General features: G+C 37.2%; 1 protein-coding gene across 2 annotated transcripts; it reads left to right on the top strand.

Moving 5' to 3' along the window:
• Positions 1–3515: 3515 nt before the first annotated feature.
• On the top strand, positions 3516–21636 carry LOC129283316 (ras-related and estrogen-regulated growth inhibitor-like). 2 transcript variants are annotated; one of them, XM_064114946.1, is made up of 6 exons: positions 3516–4057; positions 10820–11011; positions 11995–12277; positions 13630–13686; positions 19793–19866; positions 20751–21636. In XM_064114946.1, exons 3-6 carry the CDS (start codon positions 12112–12114, stop codon positions 21303–21305), a joined length of 852 nt encoding a protein of 283 aa, XP_063971016.1. In that variant the 5' UTR covers positions 3516–4057; positions 10820–11011; positions 11995–12111; the 3' UTR covers positions 21306–21636. The 2 variants fall into 2 exon arrangements, with proteins under 2 accessions (XP_063971016.1, XP_063971017.1); XM_064114947.1 differs by having other exon boundaries at positions 3632–3843.
• The last annotated feature ends 4842 nt before the right edge of the window (positions 21637–26478 follow it).

Raw genomic sequence — 26478 nt, forward strand, 5'->3', positions numbered from 1 at the left:
AGATGGGGAGATGAAGGGATGGGTGATGTAAATAGATAGGAGACAGTAAGAGATGGGGGGATGAAGGGATGGGTGATGTAAATACATAGGAGACAGTAAGAGATGGGGGAGATGAAGGGATGGGTGATTTAAACAGATAGGAGACAGTGAGAGATGGGGGAGAAGAAGGGATTGGTGATGTGAATAGAGAGGGGACAGTAAGAGATGGGGGAGATAAAGGGATGGGTGATGTAAATAGATAGAAGACAGTGAGAGATGGGGAAGATGAAGGGATTGGTGATGCAGAAAGATAGGAGACAGTAAGAGATGGGGGAGATGAAGGGACGGGTGATGTAAATAGATAGGAGACAGTAAGAGATGGGGGGATGAAGGGATGGGTGATGTAAATACATAGGAGACAGTGAGAGATGGGGGAGAAGAAGGGATGGGTGATGTTTAGATAGGAGACGGTGAGAGATGGGGGAGAAGAAGGGATGGGTGATGTAAATAGATAGGAGACAGTAAGAGATGGGGGAGATGAAGGGATGGGTGATGTAAATAGATAGGAGACAGTGAGAGATGGGGAAGATGAAGGGATTGGTGATGCAGAAAGATAGGAGACAGTAAGAGATGGGGGAGATGAAGGGATGGGTGATGTAAATAGATAGGAGACAGTAAGAGATGGGGGAGATGAAGGGATGGGTGATGTAAATACATAGGAGACAGTAAGAGATGGGGGAGATGAAGGGATGGGTGATGTAAATAGATAGGAGACAGTGAGAGATGGGGAAGATGAAGGGATTGGTGATGCAGAGAGATAGGAGACAGTAAGAGATGGGGGAGATGAAGGGATGGGTGATGTAAACAGATAGGAGACAGTAAGAGATGGGGGAGATGAAGGGATGGGTGATGTAAATAGATAGGAGACAGTGAGAGATGGGGCAGAAGAAGGGATTGGTGATGCAGAGAGATAGGAGACAGTAAGAGATGGAGATATCATCTTCATCCTTCTCATTGCAACTACATTATTTTTTTGTCACATTTGTTTATCCTTGGCGGACTTCTACTCGTCTCTCTTTAGACAATTTAAAGAAATTAGAAATGTTTTTGCAAGCGCTCGGACGTCGAGGTGATAAACTCACACAAATACACGAAGACAGCAGATGATAGGTAAACAAACCAAAGGAAATAATATTTGGTGAGGGATCCAGTCTCCTTGTGTTTCGCGCTCAACTTATTTCCACTCGCAACTTAAGTTAAGGAATCACAAACTGATCGCTTAATTTACTTGGTCAATATCTCTTTATTTGCAGGTGCCTCTCTATTTACAATGAGAAGGACTAAACACTCGTCTATGGAATGCTTTAAGCTGGTAGGCAAACGTTGCGGTGCGTATTCTAACTACTGTACACTAAAAATGCTCTCTTTCTCTCTTTTTACTCCAGTAAGAACTTGGCAGGACAGCATTTTGCTGGTAAATGCCACGCTGGTATATAACCAATAACCTAGGAAACATTTTCCGTCTAGGGTAATCAGTCATAGTGGCTGACCTTATAGACGACAGATATTACTCTTGGGTCTTTTTATCAAAGTGGAGACAATGGCTGAGTGGGGATTCGAACTCACAACCTTGCGATTATGAGTCCAATGCTCTAACCACTGGACCACACGACCCATTGCTGCTGCTGAGAAGGTTCGGCAATTTGCGTGAAGTGTATACACTCCAGAAGATCTGCGCATATTTTACGCTATGCGGTTTGACGTCACAATGGACGAATATTTTGATTAATTAGCGATGCTGATTTTCCCTTGATCTGCATTCTAACGGCATATCAGATGTAATATTTTATGAAGCTAATTGGCCGAAAAATCATCCATGGAACCATTTTTTAACATCTCTACAATTTCAGAATATTTTACTCTGCGTTACTCCAAGTTCTGACGAATATGACCTCGAGTTTGAATAAACGGTAGAGTTTGAGATATTTCCTTACACTTATTCGGAATCAGCAGGAAACAAGCAGAAGCTGGAAAGAAAAAAAAATTTTGGGAGGAACTTATGAATTCACCGAACTGGAGGTGAAATTCAGTAAATTGACCAGGTGTATCATCATACACTAATCAAAATGAACCGCAATGGAGTCAGATTGATAATTCGTGCTACGTTCTGGGACATTCTAGGGGCATTCTAAATATCCTGACTGCATTCTGAGTGCATTCGAAATATTTTTGTCATTTCTTTTGGCCGTCCCGAAGGTTTTGGTCATGTTCAAACATTCGAGGGATATTTTCGAACGGTGTTCGAAGTAGATTTAAATGACTAACTGGTGGTCAAACAATAGTTCTTTCATTCAGGCCAATTTTGCTTGACTCGGAATAAGTGTGATGGGGGCTTAACATTGATACAGATAATTTGGGACGATTTGGGTGTTTTAAAAAGCCCATTTCCTTCAACAAAAGTGTTGATGGTTTAAAAACAAGCACATGAATCCCTTCTTTCAATTATTTACTCTTCTTAAGTGTACCTTCCTCTAGAAGTTTGCAAATTTTGGTGAAAATGACATGGGTTTTGCAAAAAAGTGCAGCATTCAATGTACTTCACAAATTTGTTACAGAAATTTCAAATTTTTGAGATAGGTTTTTGCAGTGATCTTCTGGCACCATTTATTAAAGATGCTGCTAGCTTTAAAAGTGCTTATGAATATCAATATGAATGGATCTTAAGTATACAATTCTGGACTGTGAATTTAGATGAAATTTAAATGGATTTTGACCGATTAATACACTGTAAAAAAAATGAAGTGCTAATTAAGCACTTACAGTGCTTGTATAGTGACTGCACTACGAGTGCTAACTTTCTAGTTTAAATTTGAACTAGAAAATCAGCACGCGTAGTGCAGTCACTATACAAGCACTGTAAGTGCTAAATTAGCACTTCATTTTTTACAGTGTATATTAATCAGTCAAAATCCATTTAAATTTCATCAAAATTCACAGTTCAGAATAATGTATACTTAAGATCCATTCTTAATCTCAACGTAAAAATCCTACGATGTCTAAAAATGCCCAAACCTTTTGAATGCACATTTCTTGAGAACTTCATATTGAGTGAAATTCAAAGCTCTATAGCAAAAAATCAAGCACGTGAACCTATGTTATTTTTTTTGCATATTTGGAGTATTTAGGTGCTGAAGTAGCTCTGTGCAAAATTAGGTGAAAATGACATGGATTCCATTTTAACTGTCCTTGCGCCTGTATTAAGTGGATTAGAACCAGAAGTGCCAGTTCTTTTCAGTTGTGAAATTCGTTTAAAATTTCTATACGACATTGCAGTAATCCAAAATAGGCCTATACATTCTAGCCAAGCATGGGGAAGAAGAAAAAGAAGGAAGGAATAAAAACATGAATAAGAAAGAAGAAGAAAGAAAGAATAAAGGAAAGAAAATCAGAGGAATTGAAGACAACAAGAAAAGCCAGAACTAGAAAAATACGAAGAAGCAACAAAATTTATTCTATGTTTATCCGTAGGCCTAATCAGATTGCTACTGTGATCAAACACAAACGCAAAGCAATAATGCGCCATGTGAAAAAAATGTATATTCTACTCAATGGACCATGAAAATTACTCCGTTTGTAAATAGAGAAGTTCGGCAGTCATCAAACGGGCATTATACCTGTTGTTGTGGTGGAATGCTCACCCTTATCTATTGTGTCTTTCATTCTGTCTACACACTTTGTCATGTTAGGAGCGGAATACTGTACCACTTACAACCGCCACATGCTTCATGTATTGCTACATGAAATGGACTAAGGATCGAGCTTTCGTGTTTTAAAAACAAGTTGTTTTGGACTTACTTCACATTTGTAAGTGGACACTTAGCGATATCAAACTTGTTTTATCTTGGTTATTTTTCATTTAAGTCAGACTCGGAAATAAGCTTAAAACAGATCTGGTTTTTTTTTAAAGAGAATCACTGGTCGATTGCACTCATTCAATGAACAAGGTTATGATGGTCGATTGTGATGAAGGCGTTATCTTCCAGGGTATACATTCATCGATGATTAATTCCTGAATAAGGTTCGTTCTTGCTTTCTTTGTTATTTCATTATGATTTAGTGAAAACAAGGTCATTTGTTCTCTTGTTTTGGATTAATATTGATTTTATGTCTATCATGTCCATTGATTTGATTTTGTTGACGTCGCACATTTTATTATGGAGCCGTTTTTCTTGAAAGACACACATCTTTTTGTGGTTTATTGATTCAAATCCTTATATCCCAGGGTAGGGGTTAGCACGGTTAGGAATATGTTAGGATATGATCCAGTATAATTGACACAATGAACCAGTGAGTCTAAAACAACAACAACAACAACTTGTTACTATGATGGAAATTGAAGGGGTGGGCAAACCCGGACAGAAAAAGAAAAAAAAAGAGAGAGAGAGAGAAACAGGAAAATAGAGGGAAATGGGATATGGTTCAAACCCATCTACTGAAGTCTGATATATTGTATAGATCAAGTTTATGTGTAATAAAAGGTAACAATGGTAGTCAAGCGTATATAGCAAGAGACATTCACCGAGAATGATCGACCAGTACAATGGCGAATACTACATTACAAAATACATATATCTAGGGTGAGAATGACCAGGAAAGGCGTCTGATGGTACACAGAAAGTGAAAAGTCAGAGTTGACCCAGGAATGGTGATGGCACCAGTTTTTTTTTTTTGGGGGGGGGGGGGAAATAGTACTAGGATTCAATTCAGGACGAAATATTCAAAAACCTCAACTTAATGGTGGAAATTCACGGTGGGTGTTTCAGTCCTTCGCTAGACATTGGAAAACAACTACTGTATTATCAGAGTTTATTTCCAATAAAAGGTAATAAAGGTAGGAAAAAGAGTTTTAAGAGTCATTGACCGATGGATAAATATGGTGGGTTCTTTATATACCACCGACCAGTCTTATCTAATTCGTCCAATTCAACAAAACTGCGACAATAAAAATAACACAATGAATCCCGCCATGAATATAAGCCTAATGTATTACTCTAAATATGTCCCAAAATAACAAATAAAGCTACAATGTTCAATTCAAATCTTACTTTTACAAGTACAATACATTATTATGAATCACCATATTACTTGATGTTGATCACAAACATGACATAATACGAAGGATTTTTGTATTTGTTGTTTCTTCCAGTAATCAAATGTTTGAAGCTTCATATGTCTTGTGTGTCATCTCAAGACTTTGCATCGGCATGGACATTGGTCTGAATGTGCAGCCTACTCATGCCTTGTGTACTGAAGGCCCTCTCGTATTGAAACAGCAAGTTTTGTATGTGCTAGTTTTTGCGTGGAGGCACACTTGTTGATCAAAGTTCCAAACAGGGTCTGCGCCTGCAGACTAGGCATAATACCCCCTCAATTCGAATTTCGTACAGTCGCGTGTGGGAGAGTGTTATCTCTCCCACCCCCCCTTCCCATGGACAAACACAAAACAAATCTCATGAAATGGCCATCTTTTTGTTGAGGACACATCCAGCCAACAATCTGCTCCTCCGACCTTCCTTGGTAGTTACATGGCGCCTATAAAGAGGTTGTAAACATTGATCATTAGCTAATTATCTCTAATTACTCCCTTACCAAGGCTATTTGTACTCAGTAGGGAATAACTCACTTGTGTGTGTGATTAAGACCAGGATAGTATTTCGACACCTTAAGTCCATAAAGTCTGCCATAAATCACAGTCAATTATTCGATAAAAAATACTCATTCATTTGTTAGTCTAAACGTACACTCAATAAACCTGCTTCTTATATCATCTTTGTTAAAATAAAACTAAATATAGCTCAAAATTTTAAACATCTCGGAATGCTAGCCGATTCTTTTTTTTTCAAATAATAGCATAGTCAGCGAGTGGGACTGATTCGTTTGATTTCTTCTGGAATCATTTATTTTGCCACTTTTTACAGTTAAAATAAATTTTTTTAAATAATAGAACAAATAGAGAGAGAAAATAAATCAAGCACTCATAGTACTGAAAATTAATCCCGATCCGATAGAAAACAAAATAGAAAACTATAAATGTATTTAATTTTCCCTTGTTAAAATCAGCTGCAGTATCTTCACACATTGGTCAGTTTGTACAGATGTATAGGGACAGATGATGCAACATTATTTCCTTTCGTTTGTATTTTTATCAAATTAACTATCAAATTTGTCACTTTTCGCATATTTAATTTGTAAATTTGTAAATGATTTTTTGTAAAAAGGAATAAAACAATTATCAAATGAAAATTGAGCTATTCAATATTTCACACATTTTTCACAAGGAAAAATAACAAGTGTGCGTCATCTTCACCTCTCTCAATTTCATATCACCTGTGGTTCGCATATAACTTTGTTGTCAAAATACATGTTAATGACATAACTTTTTTATTTTAGGGGGGATGGGGGGTAAAACCTAAACTTGAACTGGAATTGTTCCATCTATCCCAATAACTATTTGTGCTAGGATGGACTTTACTTTATTCATAATTGATATGAATTTCACTTGAAAACAATCATATCTATATATATATATATATATATATATAATATATAAATTTATATACATATATATGTGTGTGTGAGGGTGGGTGGGTTTGTGTATACAGTAATTTCTTTTCTTAATATATTGTCGACTGAATATTGTGTAATTCCCATTGACCTTATATGGCAGAGGGAAAACCGACAGGGGTAAGAAAAAAAGTGGTAAAGGTTTTAAGCGAATCGAAGAGACAAAGAGAGAGCGCGGGACAAAGAGGGAGACAGACAGAGACTAGATTAGATAATTATATGTTAAATGTGCCAAGCAAATACTAACCTGGGAGACCATAATTATCTTTGTTCATTTTCTTCCCAATACAATTTGGAACCGTTGCCATTATTAAAGCTACATTATACACCGTCTCTCTTTGTTCAATTATGATTGTGTCTAGGATAATGGTATTACATTAAGGCTTAATGACGCTTATCATGATTGTATTACGGATTTGAAACTGCATGCGATATCACTGTTTGTATACCTATTCATTACTGTGGAAAATTATTCTGGGATTTACAGTCTCCCACCATTCAGCGTTATTTTTCGTTTATTTTTTCCTCTTTTTATCATAATCAACTTTTGTTTAAAAACCCGCCTTTTATATGACTCGACCATTAAACTTCGTTGATAGATTCTAGGAATAAAAAAAACACAAAATCCTTCGTTACTACTTTACGTTACCAAGAATTATAATTTGGGGTCAAATTATAAGCTAAACACAATATAGACATAATTAAACTATACATGAACTGTAACAACGTATAGTTAATTACCACTTCCGTTTCCTTTTTGTACTTCAACTTATTCTGGCACCTACCTTGGACCTATCACAGGTCATTGCGGCGCCTCACGGGCGATAGCCCTATATCTTTTAATGACATTTAAAAATAAATTTGAAAAAGAAGCAAAAAAAAAGAATATTTAAATGAAGAAAGAAGTTGTTATTGGAAGGAGAGTACCGTTATTTTGTTGTAAAAAGATAAATAGGCCTTACCCCTTTCTGAGGAAAAAAAGAATAAAGACCATGCAGTCGCAGAAGCAGTGTTTTTGAGGGGGTGCAATTTGTACAAATTTTGTACCTAATAATGAAAACAGTCCATAACTAAAAATAATGAAGGGCGTTTGTCTCTAGAAAAATTGAACATCTGTCACGTTAAAATGAAGGACGTTTTGTCTCCAGAGAAAAATGACAAGTAAAAAAGGTCATCACTCCAAAATGAAGGCTTTCGGGGTTCTTTTGTTTTGATTGTTGAAATTTTACGGGGGTGCGCCGCAACTGAAGACAACTATTAGTCACCTTTTCCATTTGGTTTGGTTTGGTTTTATTTACCGTATAAAAATCACAATAAACATATACATTTCATAAGATATTAGATTAAATATAAATATATAAACATGCACATAAAATATACGGATGGATCACTCTATTCAGAGCCATTGATATAATGTTTTAGTCCAATCTTTTAAAAATGACTTGACGCTGCCCCTGCTAAAAATAGTCTACGCAGAATTGCTGTCTCTGTCTTGTAAAACGAATTTAGAAAAAATGCTCATAGTCATTTTCTTCATTCTCGTTTGAAGTTTTTCATCTAGACGTGTCGTCATTTCATTTTCTTGTTTAATTAAATAACAGGGGACTTGACGAATCACAAGGCTAAACCTCGCTTTTTTCATGTTTTTAGTAATCTTTATTTCTTCGCTTTCCTTCCTATTTTCCTCCTCCTTTTGTACTACTTCAAATATCAAAGAGATGGTTGCCTATCTACACTCTCAGGAGCGGTTTCCCTTTTTTTAATAAGGAGTACAAAAAACGTAAGAAATGGTCATCTCATGTTTTTTTGCAATGTCAGCCGAGCCCCCCCCCCCCCCTCCTACTTTCATAACCATTCCGCGGCCCCTGACTCGCGATAATCAAAATGAAGAGAATGAGGGTTTGTGATCGAAATAACGGGTGGTCACAGCTTCAGATTTGTTTAGATGCTGGCACTATTCAAAGCGTTTTAAAGTCGACACTGCAAGGGCATCAAGAAAAGAACATGAATAATTTGTTTTCAATGGGGATGGCAATACGGTCGGCATGGATTTCAACTTAATTACCTCGACGTCATTCATGTATTTAAAAATGACGCTAGATTTATTTTCTCGTATGTCTGGCGTGTGCTACAGTACCGTCCACACCACCATATTCATTCGTTTATTACGACCATTGCTCAATTAGCCATGGTTTAAGCATAGAACAGATTAGGATAGATAAAACTCACCAAGCATGCAAGTAACATCTGTCAGTCAAGATGATAAATGATATATCTTCTTGAAAACCGAGAGATATTGTGGCTCATTAATGCTCAAACAGTGTCTCCTAATAATAATTATAACAATAATGATGATAATAATGATAATAATAATAATAATATGAAGATGATGATGATGATGTGGTAATGATGTGATACATGTAATGATGATGTTGATAATGAAAATAATAATGATAATTATACACAGTAAAAAAAATTATACAACGCTGTTTACTATATGAACCTTACAGTAATTGTTTAAACAGTTTAAACAAGTGTTTAAATCTTAAGCAACAAAGTTTAATTTTCAATATCTAATCTTAAAAAAAATAAACATGATTGTTTGAATGGTTAAACAAATACTGTAAGGTTCATATAGTAAACAGTGTTGTATAAAATCTTAAACAGCGTTTTTACTGTGTAATACCAATGATAATAATGATGTTCCTTTAACGCGCATGATACATAGTACAGCATGTCTCTGGTATGCCTGTTCATAAAATATCTTTCTTTTGAAATATTACATTCTATTTCTACACTCTTTCAACAATTTTGTAAAACTAGAATATTCACCCCGTCACACGTGTTGACATTAAATCACATTCTAAGTATCAGTAAACAGAGAAGGCATTGCTAATCAAGTCAAGGAAATTATTATATTTGAACATTGTATTCGATGTCGATATATGACGGGTGGTTCTACCTGTTCGTTCATTCACATATTGGACCCACTGGTTTAAGATATCATTTGAAAAATTATTTAGCTAATCTAATCAAAACTAATAATTAATTCATACAGTTATGTTTAAATAAATTAGATTCAGTTATATGCCTTTTTTCTATTTGAATGTATTTTTTTAGTCATGTAATTTATGCATTTCTATTTTCTATTTTATTCATTCATTTTATTTATGTATTATTTAGTCAATTTTTATTAACTTTTATATCCTTATTTATTTATATAATTTCAGATGGATGATTATTTTCAAAAGACATCCAAAGTGTTGTACGGAACCTGGAAGGGGTGTTAATTAGGCTCATTGTCACCACCCTTTGTATATATAAAAATTATATCTTTTAATTGATAGTGCATTTTACCAAAGAGAAACATTCAATGTTGTCATCATTTAGCTATTATAGTACTATAACCTTTACGACCTCCGACCACCATTATAGTGTAGCCGACTAATAATCATCATTAGACCCTATCCAAACCAGATGGCCTCCCATATTAGATCACGTTGTTATAATGTATTGGATAGAGATGGAGACATTCAGGGCTTTTTTTATATGACTTTCATCTGATACTTCGATTTTAAAGGCATTAATCAACATTGATTTAACTTTAGAAAATCTAAAGCTGCAAATTCCAATTAATTTCTCACCTGTGTGTGTGATATACTTAAACATGGAGCCATAAAAACTTTACGTCCATATTTATATCATTTTCATCAAAAAGAAGAGCAAAAGGTAAATTATTTATGGATGTTTGGTCAAAATCAGTCACGAAAATTTATTTTTAATAAAATCTTTGAAAGAAAAATGTTGTCCCTCAAGAAAAAAATCTTTAAACTATTATCGCCACTAATTGCAGTCATACCTTAACTCGGCACAAATCGAATTTTAGTTCACCCCGAAGAATTTATTCTGATTATTGATAAAGACTACTAACAGCTATATCGCATCATTATTCGGGGAAAAAAATATTACTTTTCAGGAAATATATCTTACTCACATGTTCATTGTTGTTGTTGTTGTTTTGCTCTCTCAATAACCCCCATTGGTGGGTTTGTCAATGAAGTGATGAGGGTGCCGGTGATCAATGATGATGATGATGATGGTGATGATTATGATGATGAAGATGGTGATGATGATGATGATGATGGTGACAAAGATGGCGACGATGATGATGTAATAGTTACAATGCTTAATATTTCCTCCCTTTGTATCTTTTCAGAAAACTACTAATGATGAAAATAACACTTGACATGCCAACAATGTGAACTTCAAAGCTTTTACTTGGATATTGGTAAATGTAATACATACATTGATCTACAACCATGACAACTGCACTGGACAACATTCTGGTAAACCAAACATTGTTTGACGCCGCATGATGTAGTTGAATGGTGTGTGTCAACATCATCAGGTAATCCATTTCGTTTCCTATTTGAAAACCATTTTATATTTCCTTAATCTTTTGATAGGCCTACTAATTATATGTCTGTGATTATCAGAGGATACCAGTGTCGCCTTACATCATTGGACATCACTTGCCACCATTTTAGACATTGGATCTAACATGAATTTACCTCAATTATAATGAGCTTAATTACCCATAACCCATAATGCGTCATTAGATACACATAACGCACCACTGCCAAAGGACACAGTACTTGATAGCATTTAAACTCTTTTGAGTACCAAGAAGACGGTACCACCAATAATCTGGTTCAACTTTGCACATTCTATTAAAATTTATTTTGAAGAGTGCCATCGATACATGTTTCATGTACCCACTAATGAGTAGAAGCCATATAAAATACAGACATGTTCATCCCATTCTTCTATTTTCAGAACTAATTTGAGGCTCTTTATTAAAGCAATGTCTAAGACTACGTCATGAACTTAACAAATATTAACATCTAAAACAAAACGTTTTATTCATTTTTACTTAAAATACTTTCTCTGCTTTCTGAAAACAACTTGGTGAAAGTGACGGCGAAAAGAGATGAAATACACGTAGAAACTTTAATATGGCAACGTTCTTTGACTTTTGTGGGAATCATCGAAAATGACTTTGTGATCGCTGTCCTATAAAGAGATTGCTGCTGACTACTATAGTAGCAGAGTGATTTATTCTTTACAACGGTATATCAACTTTCACATTAAACCCAACAGTTGAACTTTATCCGGAACAGGTGCGCTGGTATCATACTTCATTTTAAACACCAACCATAAGTATTGTGATTAATCACAAATAACAAGCGAATGGATTAGAACTCTGATTGTTATGGACATTGTGAGAAGTGATTGAGTTCTCCCAGGTAGAGTGCGTGATTGTTTTGCTACATCATTAAAATACAGACTTGTGTCTCTCATGTATACGTGTACGTTTTTTTTTTATAAAAGGAAAATATAAAAACAAGGACTTCGTATTGCCATCGGTTGTTAGCAAATCAGAGAGGTGATAACATCAACGTGTTGCAAAAAACAGTTTTCTGCTCATCGAAATTCAAATCAATCACCATGACAACCCCAAGAAGACGTCGAGCTTCCACGGTCATCGCAGGATACAGTACACCGGACTTCGTTGACCCGATATCATCGTCGGGTTCGAAGAAAACAAGCCCACGACCAAATGGACTCACATTTCGAGTTGTCTTACTGGGTGTACCAGGCGTTGGTAAAACTGGTAAGTTACGATCTTATATAAGAGACGTTCATCCTGATGATAAGTTTTTTTTAATAAAAGCAGAACAAATAGTACAAAATATTGGTGAAGGTTTGGTGAAAAATGTATAATGCAGATATGACATTTTACCATTTTGATTTTATGCCGTCCCACACGAGGACCTCCCTCATAAATGCGAGTGATGCATTAAAAAAATTATTTTCTGTAAACAAAATTTTAACTGATGTCATTATTGCTTTTAATATACATGTATCATCAGACTCATCATTTTATACCTACCCGTTCTGTAATCTGTAAGAAAAAAACATTGAATTTATGAATTTCATATTAGATGATAGACCCCCTATATTAGAATCTGCTCATGCTAGACGTCACAAATTACAAACTTTGAAAGTCATTTTGTTTTATAGATTTTCATCACACACTCACTAGTATTTTGTTATTTTTTTAAATTAAAACCTACTTCCCACTTAACGTGACCTGACCAATCGGTTCAGGGCATGATGCCCCAGGACCCGCGGCTAGTCTTAATATTTTTTATATTAATAACGACTATTTATCAGACTTTATCAATATGGGTCTGCTAGCCATGATATAGAAATGAGATACGTCTATAATTTTGTAAGGTCCTCTATTCATAATTCACCGTGAGGGTGATTAGCCACAAGGACCTCTATTCATAATCTGGATATTAATTATTCATGAACCCGAAGAAGGTTCGGTAATCATAATATACTCTGAGTATCATGAGAACCGCTATTTATAATAATAGGGTTGCCAGTCATAATCGACGCAAGGCCCGCGTGTCCAAATTTGTATTTACTTGTCATCCAGTAAAAAAGGTTCGGTGGTCTGATGATTTTGTTTCTGTTATGGATATAGTAACAATTTAATGTCAATTGCGGCTCGCGACTGTCTTCTTCAAAAATATTTTTAGGATTCATTCAGTCCATTGTAATAACAATATATGTCAGCAACTTTTCGCGGTCGTCGAACGTCACGAACAGAATGATAATTTTGATCAAACCTTTATAAAAGTGTCCTCTAGCGATATTCCGTTTGATAATTCGCAATATGTATAAGTTTCACATTAAATCCAAAACATATCTTGCATTTTCCGTGCAATATGGAAGTCGAATGTTAAAATGTGTTAAATATCTGTTTTCATTATCAATTTCATCAAAACAGAAAAAAAGCAGCAAGTCTTAACCACGATCCACCGAAAAATAAAAAAACAAAAACAGAAGTTGGATGAAAAATGGAAACGCTTTCGGGTTGTCATTTTACTTTTATTGGTTCTTTTTTCATTGAAAGGAATCATCATTGTTACGTCATTTTCCCTCTCTCTCCAGCCTTGACAGTTCGTTACACCACACGGAGATTCATTGGTGATTACGACCCTACACTAGGTAATATATCAATTCAATTTATATACATTAAGTTTATCATTCTTTTGTCACCGATGAGAGTAACGAAAAGCTAAAAAAAAAATTATTATTGGGATGTCTCCCCAGGGGCCCATTTCATAAAGATTTACAAATATATCAACGTTACCATGGTCACCTTGATTGTGATTGTTTACAGAGCCATGTTACCATGGTAGTTACCTTAATGACAAAGTTAAAATAGTTGCAATTCTTCATGAAACGGGCACCTGAACGATTTATCCGGCATATGTTCTCATTCAAATATATTTCTTGATATGAAGTACTTTATTCTTTATTATGTAGAATTGCCCTTTGTTAACCCGTTGTAAACTGATCCCACATATTTTGGACTGTGTAGAGTATGAGAGACATTATGTTATAACTTAATGCATTAATTTTTTAACAAAGGGCAGGCAATTCTAGATATCAATAAAGAGCAATGAGAACACAGCGTATACCACACGGCATTTAACAAGACATGAAACACACATTGGACTGAGTGAAGACCTGCATTTGTTTATGTTACGGCCTACATGGATACAACGTTCAAATGTGACGGGTCATTTACCTGGCACTTTTCACTCAACAACGGGAACGGACTTCTACGACGCTGGTTGATTTTGGAAGATACTTCTGGGGAGCGTTTCATCAACATTTTTGTCCGACAAGTTGTCAGCTCTGACATCTTTCCTTGATTTTGATTGGCTGATAAGCAATGTTACTATGGTAACTGTCGGATAAAATGGGACTTGTCGGATAAAACGTCTGACAAGTCCTTTCATGAAACGCTCCCCTGGTACCGTTGTAAAAAAACTGTACTGCAGTGCAGGTTGTGTGACATGAGAAAATCTTGACTTTTCGTATCCAACACGGGGACATTAGATTTGCGGTTCGTGTGCAAAATTATAGTCGATACGAGAATCCGATTTGGACATCTCCGATTTGGGATGATTTTTGAGAGCCACATGTGTGTCGTCATAGCCCTCGAGGTAGCTGTGGAAGCAACAGTCAATCAGTGCGCCTCAAGATATATTCTATTTTTTGCACTCTATAAATGGAACCTATGCCAAAAATATAATTCTTAATTTTCCCATTAAAACAATATTTTCATCAAACTATAGGTTTATAATGGATTCAGGTTTTGAAAATAAATAGAATCTGATAATCATCACCACCTCGGTATATAATTTCCTAACAATGTAAGAATAATTTAAAATCTAATCCCCCATTTCGGAGGGAAGTAAAACATAATGCCCACGGGGCATAATCAACGTCCTTCACATTGTGTGCGAGATGGCTTGCCGTTATGTAGGAGGAGCCAAAGCAAAAGAACAAAAAAAATCTAGATGGATTTCAATGATATGTAGATCAACGCATGTAAAACGGTTTAGCTGGAGAGGTGAATGTTACCCATGGATTTATGTGCAAGCGCGATCCATGCACTAATAATCCATGTTAGATGTAATATCGATTCGATGGACTGTAATGTTATATATCTAAGCCTTCATTCAGTAAGTTTGTTTTTTCTCCCTTATTATGTACTCGATTAGTTTGAAGAACCACTTTCGTATCCGTGCCCATACACGTACCATGTAGCCCTAGCGCTTCTCAGGAATGTCTAGCCCGGTGGGGTCCCTGGTTGGAGTGGCGCTGGCGAGCATGCTGGCGGGATTTTATCTAGTTGTAAACAATTTGCGTTGCAGGCTTTGCGAAATTGTTATGCCATGCATGGTGTCGCATGCGTTGATTTACAGTGCGTCCCAAAAAAAACTATACACTTTTGAAATGGCTGCCAAATAAAAAATGTAGCACTTTGGGGGAAAAGACTTACATATATGGAAAGCCAATAAAGTCAACTTTTAAATGACACCAAAAAGTTGGAAAACTATTCAGACTTGAGCGAGCACTGCCCACTGAAACAAAGGGTATGAAAATTAGGGTGGGCTGGAATTAGCCTTCCAATTTATGTCAGTTTTTGAGAGGCAGCAAATCCTTTCGAACTTGCAAAGTTAAGGGCGTTGTGATGAATTAATGATCAACCGTGACCAGTTTTGGTTGCATAAGCAAATTTTATAAATTGTTAAATTTAACTTTAATGCATGAGTGAACACAAATTACACTTTTTGGGCAGCATTTAAACTTTATTATTTGGATATCTTTTAGGGCAGCATTTCAACTTTATCATGTGGATTTCAGCAATGTGTTCATGGGAGTCGGGAGAATAGGGGATGAGATAGGACTTAAGTGGGAGAAGTAGGTTGATGGAATAAGGCTCAACAGAACATTCAGCCCCTGCCCCCTCCCTCTTTCCCGCCCTCCCCTCCTGTTGAGAGACTATATTGTCACGTACGCGTGAAGTCCAGAGCAGAATGTTGATTTAATGATTAATTCTGAATTGGGGCATCAACTTTTTCCTATCAATCATTTAATTAACAATTTATCAGTAAATCAACTCATTCAATGTGCAATGTGATCAATCAAACATTCATTTTTTTCAATTAATTATTTCATTACTCATCATAATCATTAAATTTCTTGGTAATCATTCAATAACAAAACTGACCATCAGCCACCGGTCACTTGGCAGTTATAAGTTTTGAATACGCTACAATCCGGGAAGTGAGACAGAGAGAGAGAGAGGGGGGGGGGGCTGGGAAATGGTGGTGGAGAGGGGAGGGTACATATGACTTTTAATTTGTAAATTTTAAAGGACAAAAGGAAGAGGAATGTCCTTTTAACCAAGTCTTAGCATATCTCGCCCTCTTGCTTGTAACATGTACCATCACATTACTCTGACACTCACGAACACACTTCTGAGGTCCACAAGATGAATATGCTACACTAAAATTACAATATTGCTGTTCACTCATGATTACATTTCAATTTAGTAACTCATGAAATTTGCCTAAGAAACCAAAACTTATCTCACTCATTAATTTAGCTTAGCAAGTTCCAAAGGACTAACCACTAAAAAAAACACTGTAAGGCTAATTCCTGCCCCGCCTAGCTGAGCTTAGTCTCTCAGGAGAGAAGCGGTGGGGGGGGGGGGTTGAGATGGAGAGAGGGGTTGCTAAATGTTCTGTTGACCTTTATCCCATCAACGTACTTCACCTACCTAAGTCATATTACCCCCTCTTCTCCTGACTGTCATGAACACATTGTTGAGATCCACATGATAAAGACAAAATGCTGCACTAAAAATTGCAATTCATGATCACTCATGCTTTAAATTTCAATTTAATAACGCATTAAATTTTCACAAACAATAAACTGATCTTTAATTCACCAAATAACCCTCAACTTTGCATGTACCAAACAAAAAACCTGAAAGAAATTGGAAGGCTAATTCCGGCCCACCCTAATTTTCATACCCTTTGTTTCAGTGGGCAGTGCTCGCTCAAGAATGAATAGTTTTCCAACTTTTTGGTGTCATCTGAAAGTTGACTTTATTGGCTTTCCATATCTATAAGTCTTTTCCCCCAAAGTGCTATATTTTTTATTTGGCAGCCATTTCAAAGTGTATATTTTTTTTGGGGGGACGCACTGTATATACGGACATGTCGCTGTTACAATACATGCAATAGCAACAAGAATTTTGCACACGATCCGCAGATCTAATGTCCTCGTTGTTGTGAATGCGAAAAGTGTCTATTCTAAATGTTAATTGTGCGTAAAATATAAAAGTCAGTGTCTGATCCCAGGGTTTATGATTGTATAAAAGATATGAATTGGTAGTTATTTGGATATTAGGATTACCGCTATTAAGTTACAAATTGACAGTTACATGCAATAAAGCATCGGGTTACGTTCGTTGTTTCCCAAAGATTACGATAATACAAAATTTACAAATTGCACGTTGCAAGTTAGGGCGATTATCCAGCACCCTTATAATGATTATATAAAACGTAGAGAAACGAATATGCAATAGGCAACTTACACCATAATACTGATTATAGTTCGTATATTCTAATCGGTGATACACTATCACGTGATCATAGCTACAAGGATCGCATTTGCTATAGTCTTGACGCCCTGTTCCTGGAACGCCGTGTGCGGCGCTCTTCACATCTTAAGCTTTTTCGGAACATTTCATATACTTTCGTTAACAGAATCTTTGTCGTCACTAAATAACGCTCGTTTTTTTATGTTGGCATTTTTTCATTTTTGGGGGGAAATACATGGATACAACACTTAATGGTTTAACTTACATATCACTGACTTGAAATTGAAAAAGTTGAAACTGATTACAAAGAAAATACGGTTTTTTATTTTATGTCACGTGATTGATGACGGTTTTTTTTTTTAACCCCTGTACCATAATACGTTCGGGGGAGCCACTTCCTTTCAAAGATGCACAACATTATTGTCCAAGAAAACTCGTAAAGCCGGTTTAAGTTTCATCGTCGGGCGATATCTGTGCGTACATAAGAATGGGTATCAATAGCAACTAATTTATTATTCTTTATTTTCAATGAATACTCAGGCGTTGTTGTTTTTAGTAGGTTTTCTCATAGTGTAAACAATGTCGCCCGGGAACAGAGGTTTTGTTGCTCTCGGGTACTTTCCGATTTGAGAATTATCTTGTTCGTTTTGATCATCGTACACGTTTTTTATTCGGAAAAGAAAACGCAGCTATATTTAGTGCATCACATATGTGCACACTGCATATCGCATATGTCGGTCATCATTGACATTGTTCGCCGTATTATTCAGGGTGATGGGTAAGTGAAAAGTATGGTCGTGTGACCTTCGCGCGTGACCCCCGGGGGGGGCACTCGACCAAAAAAGTGGTAGGGGTGTGCCGCGGGCGAGGCAAAAAACGGGGGCCTTGGAGCGGGCTTATTGTAAAAAGGAAGGTCCTCGGAACGGGCTTCGGAACTACAAATGTTTGTGAAAACGGGGGTCCTCGGAACGGATCTCCGTATCTCTGTGAGTGCGTATGCATCCCTATGGAACGGACAATCGTGCATGACGCAGCTAGCGCGGCCTCTGCCGGGTGCGCTCGCGCTCTACGGCCGCTTTTCACCAAAATTGTAGCAGATCAATGCGACCGGAACGGTCGGCGTAACGAAAAATATGCAAAGCTTTGGAGCGGATTTCTTTCTTCTTTTTTCTCGATAAGAAGGAAATGCTATGCCTTGGAGCGGCTTTCTTTGTTCTTTTTCCTCAATAAGACAAAAATGCTATGCCTTGGAACGGAAATTTGAGTGTAAAAATGGGGGTCCCCTCCGCGGCACATACCCACTATGCATTATATACTGAGTGCCCCCCCCCCGGGGCGTGACCATATTTCGTGGACGGTCGTATATCTCAGAAAGTACTTAATATCGTGAAAATCTGATAACACTACAAGAAAAAGCGGTCAAAATTTATCCTGTAGTGAAAATTTCTAGCTAATAAGATTGGAATTTGTTTAAGCTAGCTAGGCTAGGCGATTGGGCAGGCGCGCGCACCTGCCTCGGCCGATCCTCGCCCATGCGCCCACCACTAACCTAGCACTTAGCAGGCAGGGTAGGACTTCGGACACATCCACACATAAACATCTCCAACATGCGCCCACCACACTAACTACCCCAACATTCACTTCCAATCTAACAAAACACAAGGTGAGAGGATGTATTCCCTGTATGGGCAATGCATCCTCTCACCACCCAAATTTTCTGATCAACAACTGTCCTTTTTCCAGCCAAACGTAACATGGGCAGTGAAACCTGATCTTATCCTCAGCATCCTAACATAGCTTCAAACCACTACCTCTCTCTAAAAAACGCCTATTATCAACCACAATACAATCCATGAAATAAGCACAATTTGAACAAAAAACAAAACCAAAAAGCCTGTGTATCCATTGACATCTTTTATGATTGATAAGATATCCACGCATAAAGGATTTGGACATGTTCAAAACCATCACCCCCACCCCATGTGCGCCACAAATTCTACACCCTAGTCCCTACACATACTATAATAGCCCCCTTTCAGCTCACCAAACGCAACATATGTTTTTCATATCTGGTTCCAAAATACACTGGGTTTTGACGTCACCTCAGTAAATGATATACATGTACATTTTCTTCCTCGTGAATAGAATACCTGTGTCGTCATCAAACTCGAGTGGATAGTAAAGATGTTACCATGGAAATACAAGATACTGCTGGTCAGGTATGATCATTCTCTTGAATCATTATATTGATTTAAATATCTTAGATTTATTTCCGTAAATGTTTTACAAAGGGGATTAGAATGGGGGTATATTTGGGATTCGTTCTGTAGGGCCGCGTCTATATGGTATACGGAATTCGGAAGTGTACAATCTTTAGGTGTGTGGTCCCGGGAATATGGATTTGGTAATGTAGGATCCGGGATACGGGATTTGCACTGCCAGGTATTCTGGACCGGTACTGTCGAGTCCCGGGTATATGTTATACGGAATTGGTCTGGATATGTTGGTATACTGTATTGGTAATACAGGGTCCCGGGTATGGTCAAGGGTCCCGGATACGGGATTGGTATTGTCGGGTCTCGGGTATATGGTAAACGAGATTGGCACTGCCCGGTCCCTGATATATGGTATTCGGGAATTGTACTGCTATAGGTCCGGTTATATTGTATACGGGATTGGTAATGAAGGGTTCCTGGTACATATCCACAGGGGTTGCCACAAAGTCAAGCTAAGCTTATAGTGGAAACCCCTGCAACCTTTTTTAAAATTTTTGTTATAGAAAATATAGCCTTGTTCACATTTTCTTTTGTGTTTTATTCTTGAATATTTTGTTATGTTTTACGTATTTTCTTTGTTATTTTGTACAATCAATGAAAAGTTGCAGAAACAATAAATGAAATCAACTTAAAGGAAAACTATGCGTACAAGAAGTGCGTCACTGTGTGGGGTGAATTGTGTGAGAAGTCGCCCTCTCCCCCATAACTTTACCACTGTAGCCATCTTATCTCTGCACCACAGATTCGTGCATCTTTACCAGTGTTTTTACTTTTTGTAGGAATAATTTTTCGTCGATTTAACCTATCTATGTACATTCTTTTCGTAGGATTATCTTGGTCATCGAAGCCGTTACGCAATTTGGGGAGATGCTTTTCTCTTCGTGTATTCAATCACCGACCGATACAGCTTTGAGACTGTTGTTAATTGCAAACGCTCCATAGAGGACGCTCTTCAAACATCCCAGATACCTGGTGTACTGGTTGGCAATAAGAACGATTTAGACACTGAGGATCGCACTGTCTCTCACCTTGAAGGCGTCGAACTCGGTGACGAGCTCGGACTCCCGTTCTTTGAAGTCTCGGCCAAGGACGGTCATCAGATTTGGGACGTCGCCGATGTCTTTGAAAACTTATTTCGGGAATGGAATCGGAGTAGACAATTGAAGCCAAAAGGAAAGTCGCGTGCTTCGCTTAGAACCCCTAATCCAGAATGGTCTCGCCCGGCCGCGTCACCATCGACTATGAACACTTACGAGCATGATGACGATACGATACAAGCCAGTACGAACTCTACGAGGAAACCCTCTGCGAATATGAGAAAGGCAGTGAATAAACTCATTCTTATTCAACGGTTTACAAGAACTAGATTTTTTTCAAACTAAGAATTGATAGGCATGTGGACAGATGACCGTGATATTAAAAAATTGGGTCATTTATATTTTGATTTTCAATGGACTTTCGACCGAAAATGAACACATTTTATATGCGAGATATTAATGAATTCAACACGACCAGGTGATGATTATGATGACATGTAGGAGGGGTGAGCCATTTGATATGATCTTCTTGGCGTACGTGAAGTTGCTGTACATTATTGGTGTAACATATTTTCAATGCAGCACTTTGTTAACACTTATTAAATGTATACATATTTAGATTGCTCCAATCATTTTCAAATAAAAATTGTTCTAAAGCGCATGGTGACAAAATTTATTCAGTTACTTCTGTTTCTAAGACTTTGTCCCAGTTTGACATTTGATCAAATGCATTAATTTGAAAAGTGCATTTTCGAAACTTGATGGCTGTTTGCTTCAATCGTGGTCCATAAAAGTTTGCAAAAACTTGAAAAAAAAAATTGTTATTGGGCCGGGAAGATGGTGCTATCTTTATCAGGGACCGCATAACGATTTTTTAAATAGCGTGTGGATTGGATGACAGTGCAAACGCACAATCTTCCGTAAATAATCGCTGTATGGGACACTGTTATACCCGATGGCACAAAATTGTCAAGTTTCAAGTTTACTTTATTTAATTTCGATTCATTACGCAAATATTAAATAATAACCATACAAATCAATACAAAGGGAATACATTTTTTTCGATAGGAAATAAACAGTTAATAATCATAGAATTGTGATATATACAATGAGGGTAAAACTATTTGTAGAACAATCTCGATTTCAGAATATATCGTCGTCATTCGTCGTATACTGTAGACATGGTAGAAGGATCCGTTGTCAAAACGAAAGCACCTTAAACTTTGGGATCGAACTACTTTATTGTATCCTTGGCATTCGGTCAATGATCACGACTCCTTAAGACGTGCAGATACATTTCCGAAAGTTGCAATCTTCCGAAGTGAACTATATTTCCTAAGTTTTCAGCCAATGCTCCCAAGACCTATATACATGTATACATACATTGAATGAAATCAAATAATCGGCACACGTTTCGAATATGTAGGGAACTGTGTGAGTGATATCTGGCGATAAATTAAGAGGAAATATTATTTATATCTTCCTCATAATCATAGGGCCATCTTGATATTTCCATTTTTTATTGAAAGAAATCCATACATCTGAAATAGACATATCGTGCTTGCAGGAATTATGTACAATTCATGATTATTTTTAAAGTTCTTTAAATATCCGAACGTTCGATATAAAACATAAAGTTTCACTAATAAAGCTCAAGTCCACCTCAGAAAAATGTTGATTTGAATCAATAGAGAAAAATCGAACGAGCATAGCATTGAAAATTTCATCAAAATTTGATGTAAAATAAGAAAGCTATGACATTTTAAAGTTTCGCATATATTTCAAAAAACAGTTATATGCACAACTCGGTGATATGCAAATGAGAAAGTCGATGATGTCCCTCACTCACGATTTCTTTTGTGTTTTATTGTTTGAATTATGTATATATATATATTTTACAGATTTGACAATAAGGACCAACTTGACTGAACCATTACATGTTAAAACAATGGTAATTCCAAATGTTTAGGGAGGGATAACACTTTGATTCCCAGAACAACGAGGAGAAAATTAGAGTATTTCCTATTTCGTGTAATAAAATACAAAGGAACTTTAAAATGGCATAACCTTCTTATTGTACCTCCGATTTTTATGAAACTTTTAGAGTTGTGCTTGTTGGATTTTTTCTTTTTATTCAAATCATTTTTTGTTGGGGTGAACTTGTCCTTTAAATATAAAGCCATGAGGGTTTGTCCATAAAGGTTACTATACATAATTCACCATGAGCATCATTAATCCTAAGAATGTTTTAATAATCCAAATTTGATGTCATTTATCCACAAATTATAGAATGCGGTTCGCAACTCATAGTTTGAAGAATATGTAGGGTCTCTACTTTCACAGTGAAAGAAAAAGCTTGTTTTCATTTCATATGGATAATTACAATTAAATTCGATGACTAGTAACATTGTCAATTATGAATACTGTAGCTACCCTCATATTTGAATGTGAATAACGGCCGTTATGAATATCAAACCTTAAACGTGACCAAAAACCCCTTTCCCACAAATAGCCTATAGTCATAGGCTACTTTTTCACGTTATGACCAGTGACCATCTTCAGTATTATGAATAGCGGCCTCTTTGTTTACAGACCTTCTTTAATACACTGGGTTTTCCCCAAATATTATGACTATAGCATACTAAGTGGAAGCATTTATTAAACGCGGTCCTTATATGACCAGAAGGCAATCCCTATTAACAGTAAATTCCAGCCAGTTGCTTTTGAGGCGCACGCAATGCTGGACAACCTACAATGACTTTCACATCCTACCAGGTAACCCTACAGCACCATAAGTGAGGCCACGCTGGGATTCGAACACACGACCTTCTGACTACAAGGCTAGAGAAGAGTCAAAACCACGAGCTTTTTCAATCGTCCATGCATAAAATCGTGGCCTGTTATCCTGTAGAAAAATTAGAATTCAAGAATTGACGATGGAATAAATGTCACTGTACATTAAAACCGAGACGGACCGATAAGTAAAAATTGACGAGTCATTTACCAATCGTAAGCTTAAAAAGTACTCTACAGGTCAACAATCATGACAATGTAAGCTTTATGCAACTTTACGCTTACCATAGCATACATGTTAAAACTGAGTTCGCTCAAATTATTGGGTTTAGAAAATAAGCTTTCTTGTCACTGCTTTTCACCGGCCTCAAGACCATGACGTCATGTTGTGTTAAATGTTCTGAAAATCTGGGTTTTCAGAATACACAATTTATTTTCTTCATTATTCAATCACACAACGATCTCTTTGTGCAAGTTTGAATATTAAATCTACATCTTTATAACTCTTTTGCCAGGTTTGACTTTCCGCTTATTTGGCTCATCAGCTTCCAATTTCTACTTCAAGTTATGTTCCAACACTTTTCCTGACATAGCAATTCAGACTCAATAAGAGTCAAAGAAATTAGGAAAACCCATTGAAGAGCTGTAGGTTTCCATCTTTTTTTCTTTATAACGGAAATTAAGTTGTCTTAAATATATAACGGAAATTTATCAATTTGATGAAACTTGGTAGCCCTATCCTATTACAAAGAAATAAAAATGGTAAGTAGATGAAGGAAGATGACCATGTTATGCTGTGAAAATAATGGACATAAAAAAGGGGGCCATTTTGAGCAAAAGAGGCACTCATATTAGGATTGATGCTGTCGTTATATTCCCCCTCACCAATATTGTATAAGTGTATGTATGTCATTTATCACCAACTTTAAAATGCGATTATTTAGCAATCAGGCGCGTATCCAGGATTTGCACCCCGGAGGCTCCACCTAATTTTTGCACCCCTCTGAACTTTGGAAATGGTGCCCCCCTCCCGCCAGCGAAATTGTTTTTCCCACCAGAGTTCCGGACCTCGATATGAATATTCATGACTTGCGTCTTCGGAGTTCGCATGCGCGTGGACTACACAGGTCCAGATTTGAGAACTAGCCTAGCATTTTGTCTTGTTATTTATGACAATTTGATAAGTGTTTAAGAATTGAATCTAGATATAGATCAAAGCCTAAGGTAAGGGTACCGGCAATTTGAGGGTGCTGATTCATTCATGGCGACGCCCGGCATTGCGAACGACCACATTCCCAAGTGGTGCGCTAGTGCCCTTTGGTAAGGCATTTATCCTCATTACCAGGTCCCTCGGAGAGGACCTTAAGCCGTTGGTCCCCTGGTTGATTGCTCACAGACATTCGTGCTTTCTTAGCAGTCATATAAAAAAACCTCGGTGTAACATAATTTTGCAAAGAACTTATTCAGAAGACGCAAGTCGTGAATATTCATATTGGGGTCCAGGCACATAGGTGCCTTAAATGCACGTTGACTTCATAATCACGTGAAAAGGGGCAATCCAAATTCAAAAATATCCCTAAATATGTTGTCATACCACTTTTTGAAAAGAATAAATGCGACCAGGTGGGTGTTTCATAACGCTGTTCGTAAGTTAAGAGTCCCCCCCCCCCCAATCGGGGATCGGAGGGACCGCATGCGTGTTCCCAAAATGTCCGGTAAAGGGGTACTATTTCGCGGGACAAATCCGGCCCGCGAATTGTAAAAAAAGGGGGTGTATTTGACTTTCCACCCGGAGATTTCTTTTAAAAAAGGGGTGATTTTTTTTTTCTCTCTCTCTTTGGACTCCTGAGAAATTTAAAAAGGGAGTTATAAAATATCTTGAATATCATAGAAAAATTGATCAAATCCCAGGATCAAATTCCTGAAATTCCTGCTAGTTTTGAAAGCTTGTCCTCCATCATGACATCAGGGAACCCCTATTGTAATGACAGCTTACCTGAGATGAGGGGGGGGGTGTCTGTCCTGAGATAATAATAATAATAATAATATATGGTATTTATATTGCGCACATATCCACCTTGTTAGGTGCTCAAGGCGCTCCTATATTACCCGGCTAAGCTAGGCGTTCATAGCGCACACAGCTTTTTAAGGAATTACTTCCTACCGGTACCCATTTACCTCACCTGGGTTGAGTGCAGCACATTGTGGATCAGTTTCTTGCCGAAGGAAATTACGCCATGGCTGGGATTCGAACCCACGACCCTCTGTTTCAAAGTCCGAAGACTAATCCACTGGGCCACAACGCTCCAGATAGGGGGTTGGATGAGAGCTCACCTGAGGGGAGTACATTGAGCAGTGTTCCGGATTTAGGGGGGTCTCCAAGGCAGGAAAAGTCCGCGAAAGGGGGGTTCAGACATTTTTGGCAGACATGAGAAAGGGGGTGCTTTCAAAAGAACGACTGATGAACCTTTTTTAAGCTCTAAAAAGAAAGGATCACCAGTCGTTCTTAACTTTATGAAACAGCCCCCTGCGGAAAGCATAAAATTTTAAGCACTTTGGGGTTTCAACTTCTCATCAGAGTAGGCCCTAAAAAATGTGTGAGCGGGAGCTGACACTTCTTTACCAGGGGCGGATCCAGCTTTCGCTAATAGGGGGGGTGTAAAATATTTTCATCTATATGTTTCCCGACCGGATATTCTAAGCACTTTTTGTAAACATGAACATG

This window comes from Lytechinus pictus, unplaced genomic scaffold (assembly GCF_037042905.1).
Source record: "Lytechinus pictus isolate F3 Inbred unplaced genomic scaffold, Lp3.0 scaffold_20, whole genome shotgun sequence".
Taxonomy (NCBI): domain Eukaryota; kingdom Metazoa; phylum Echinodermata; class Echinoidea; order Temnopleuroida; family Toxopneustidae; genus Lytechinus; species Lytechinus pictus.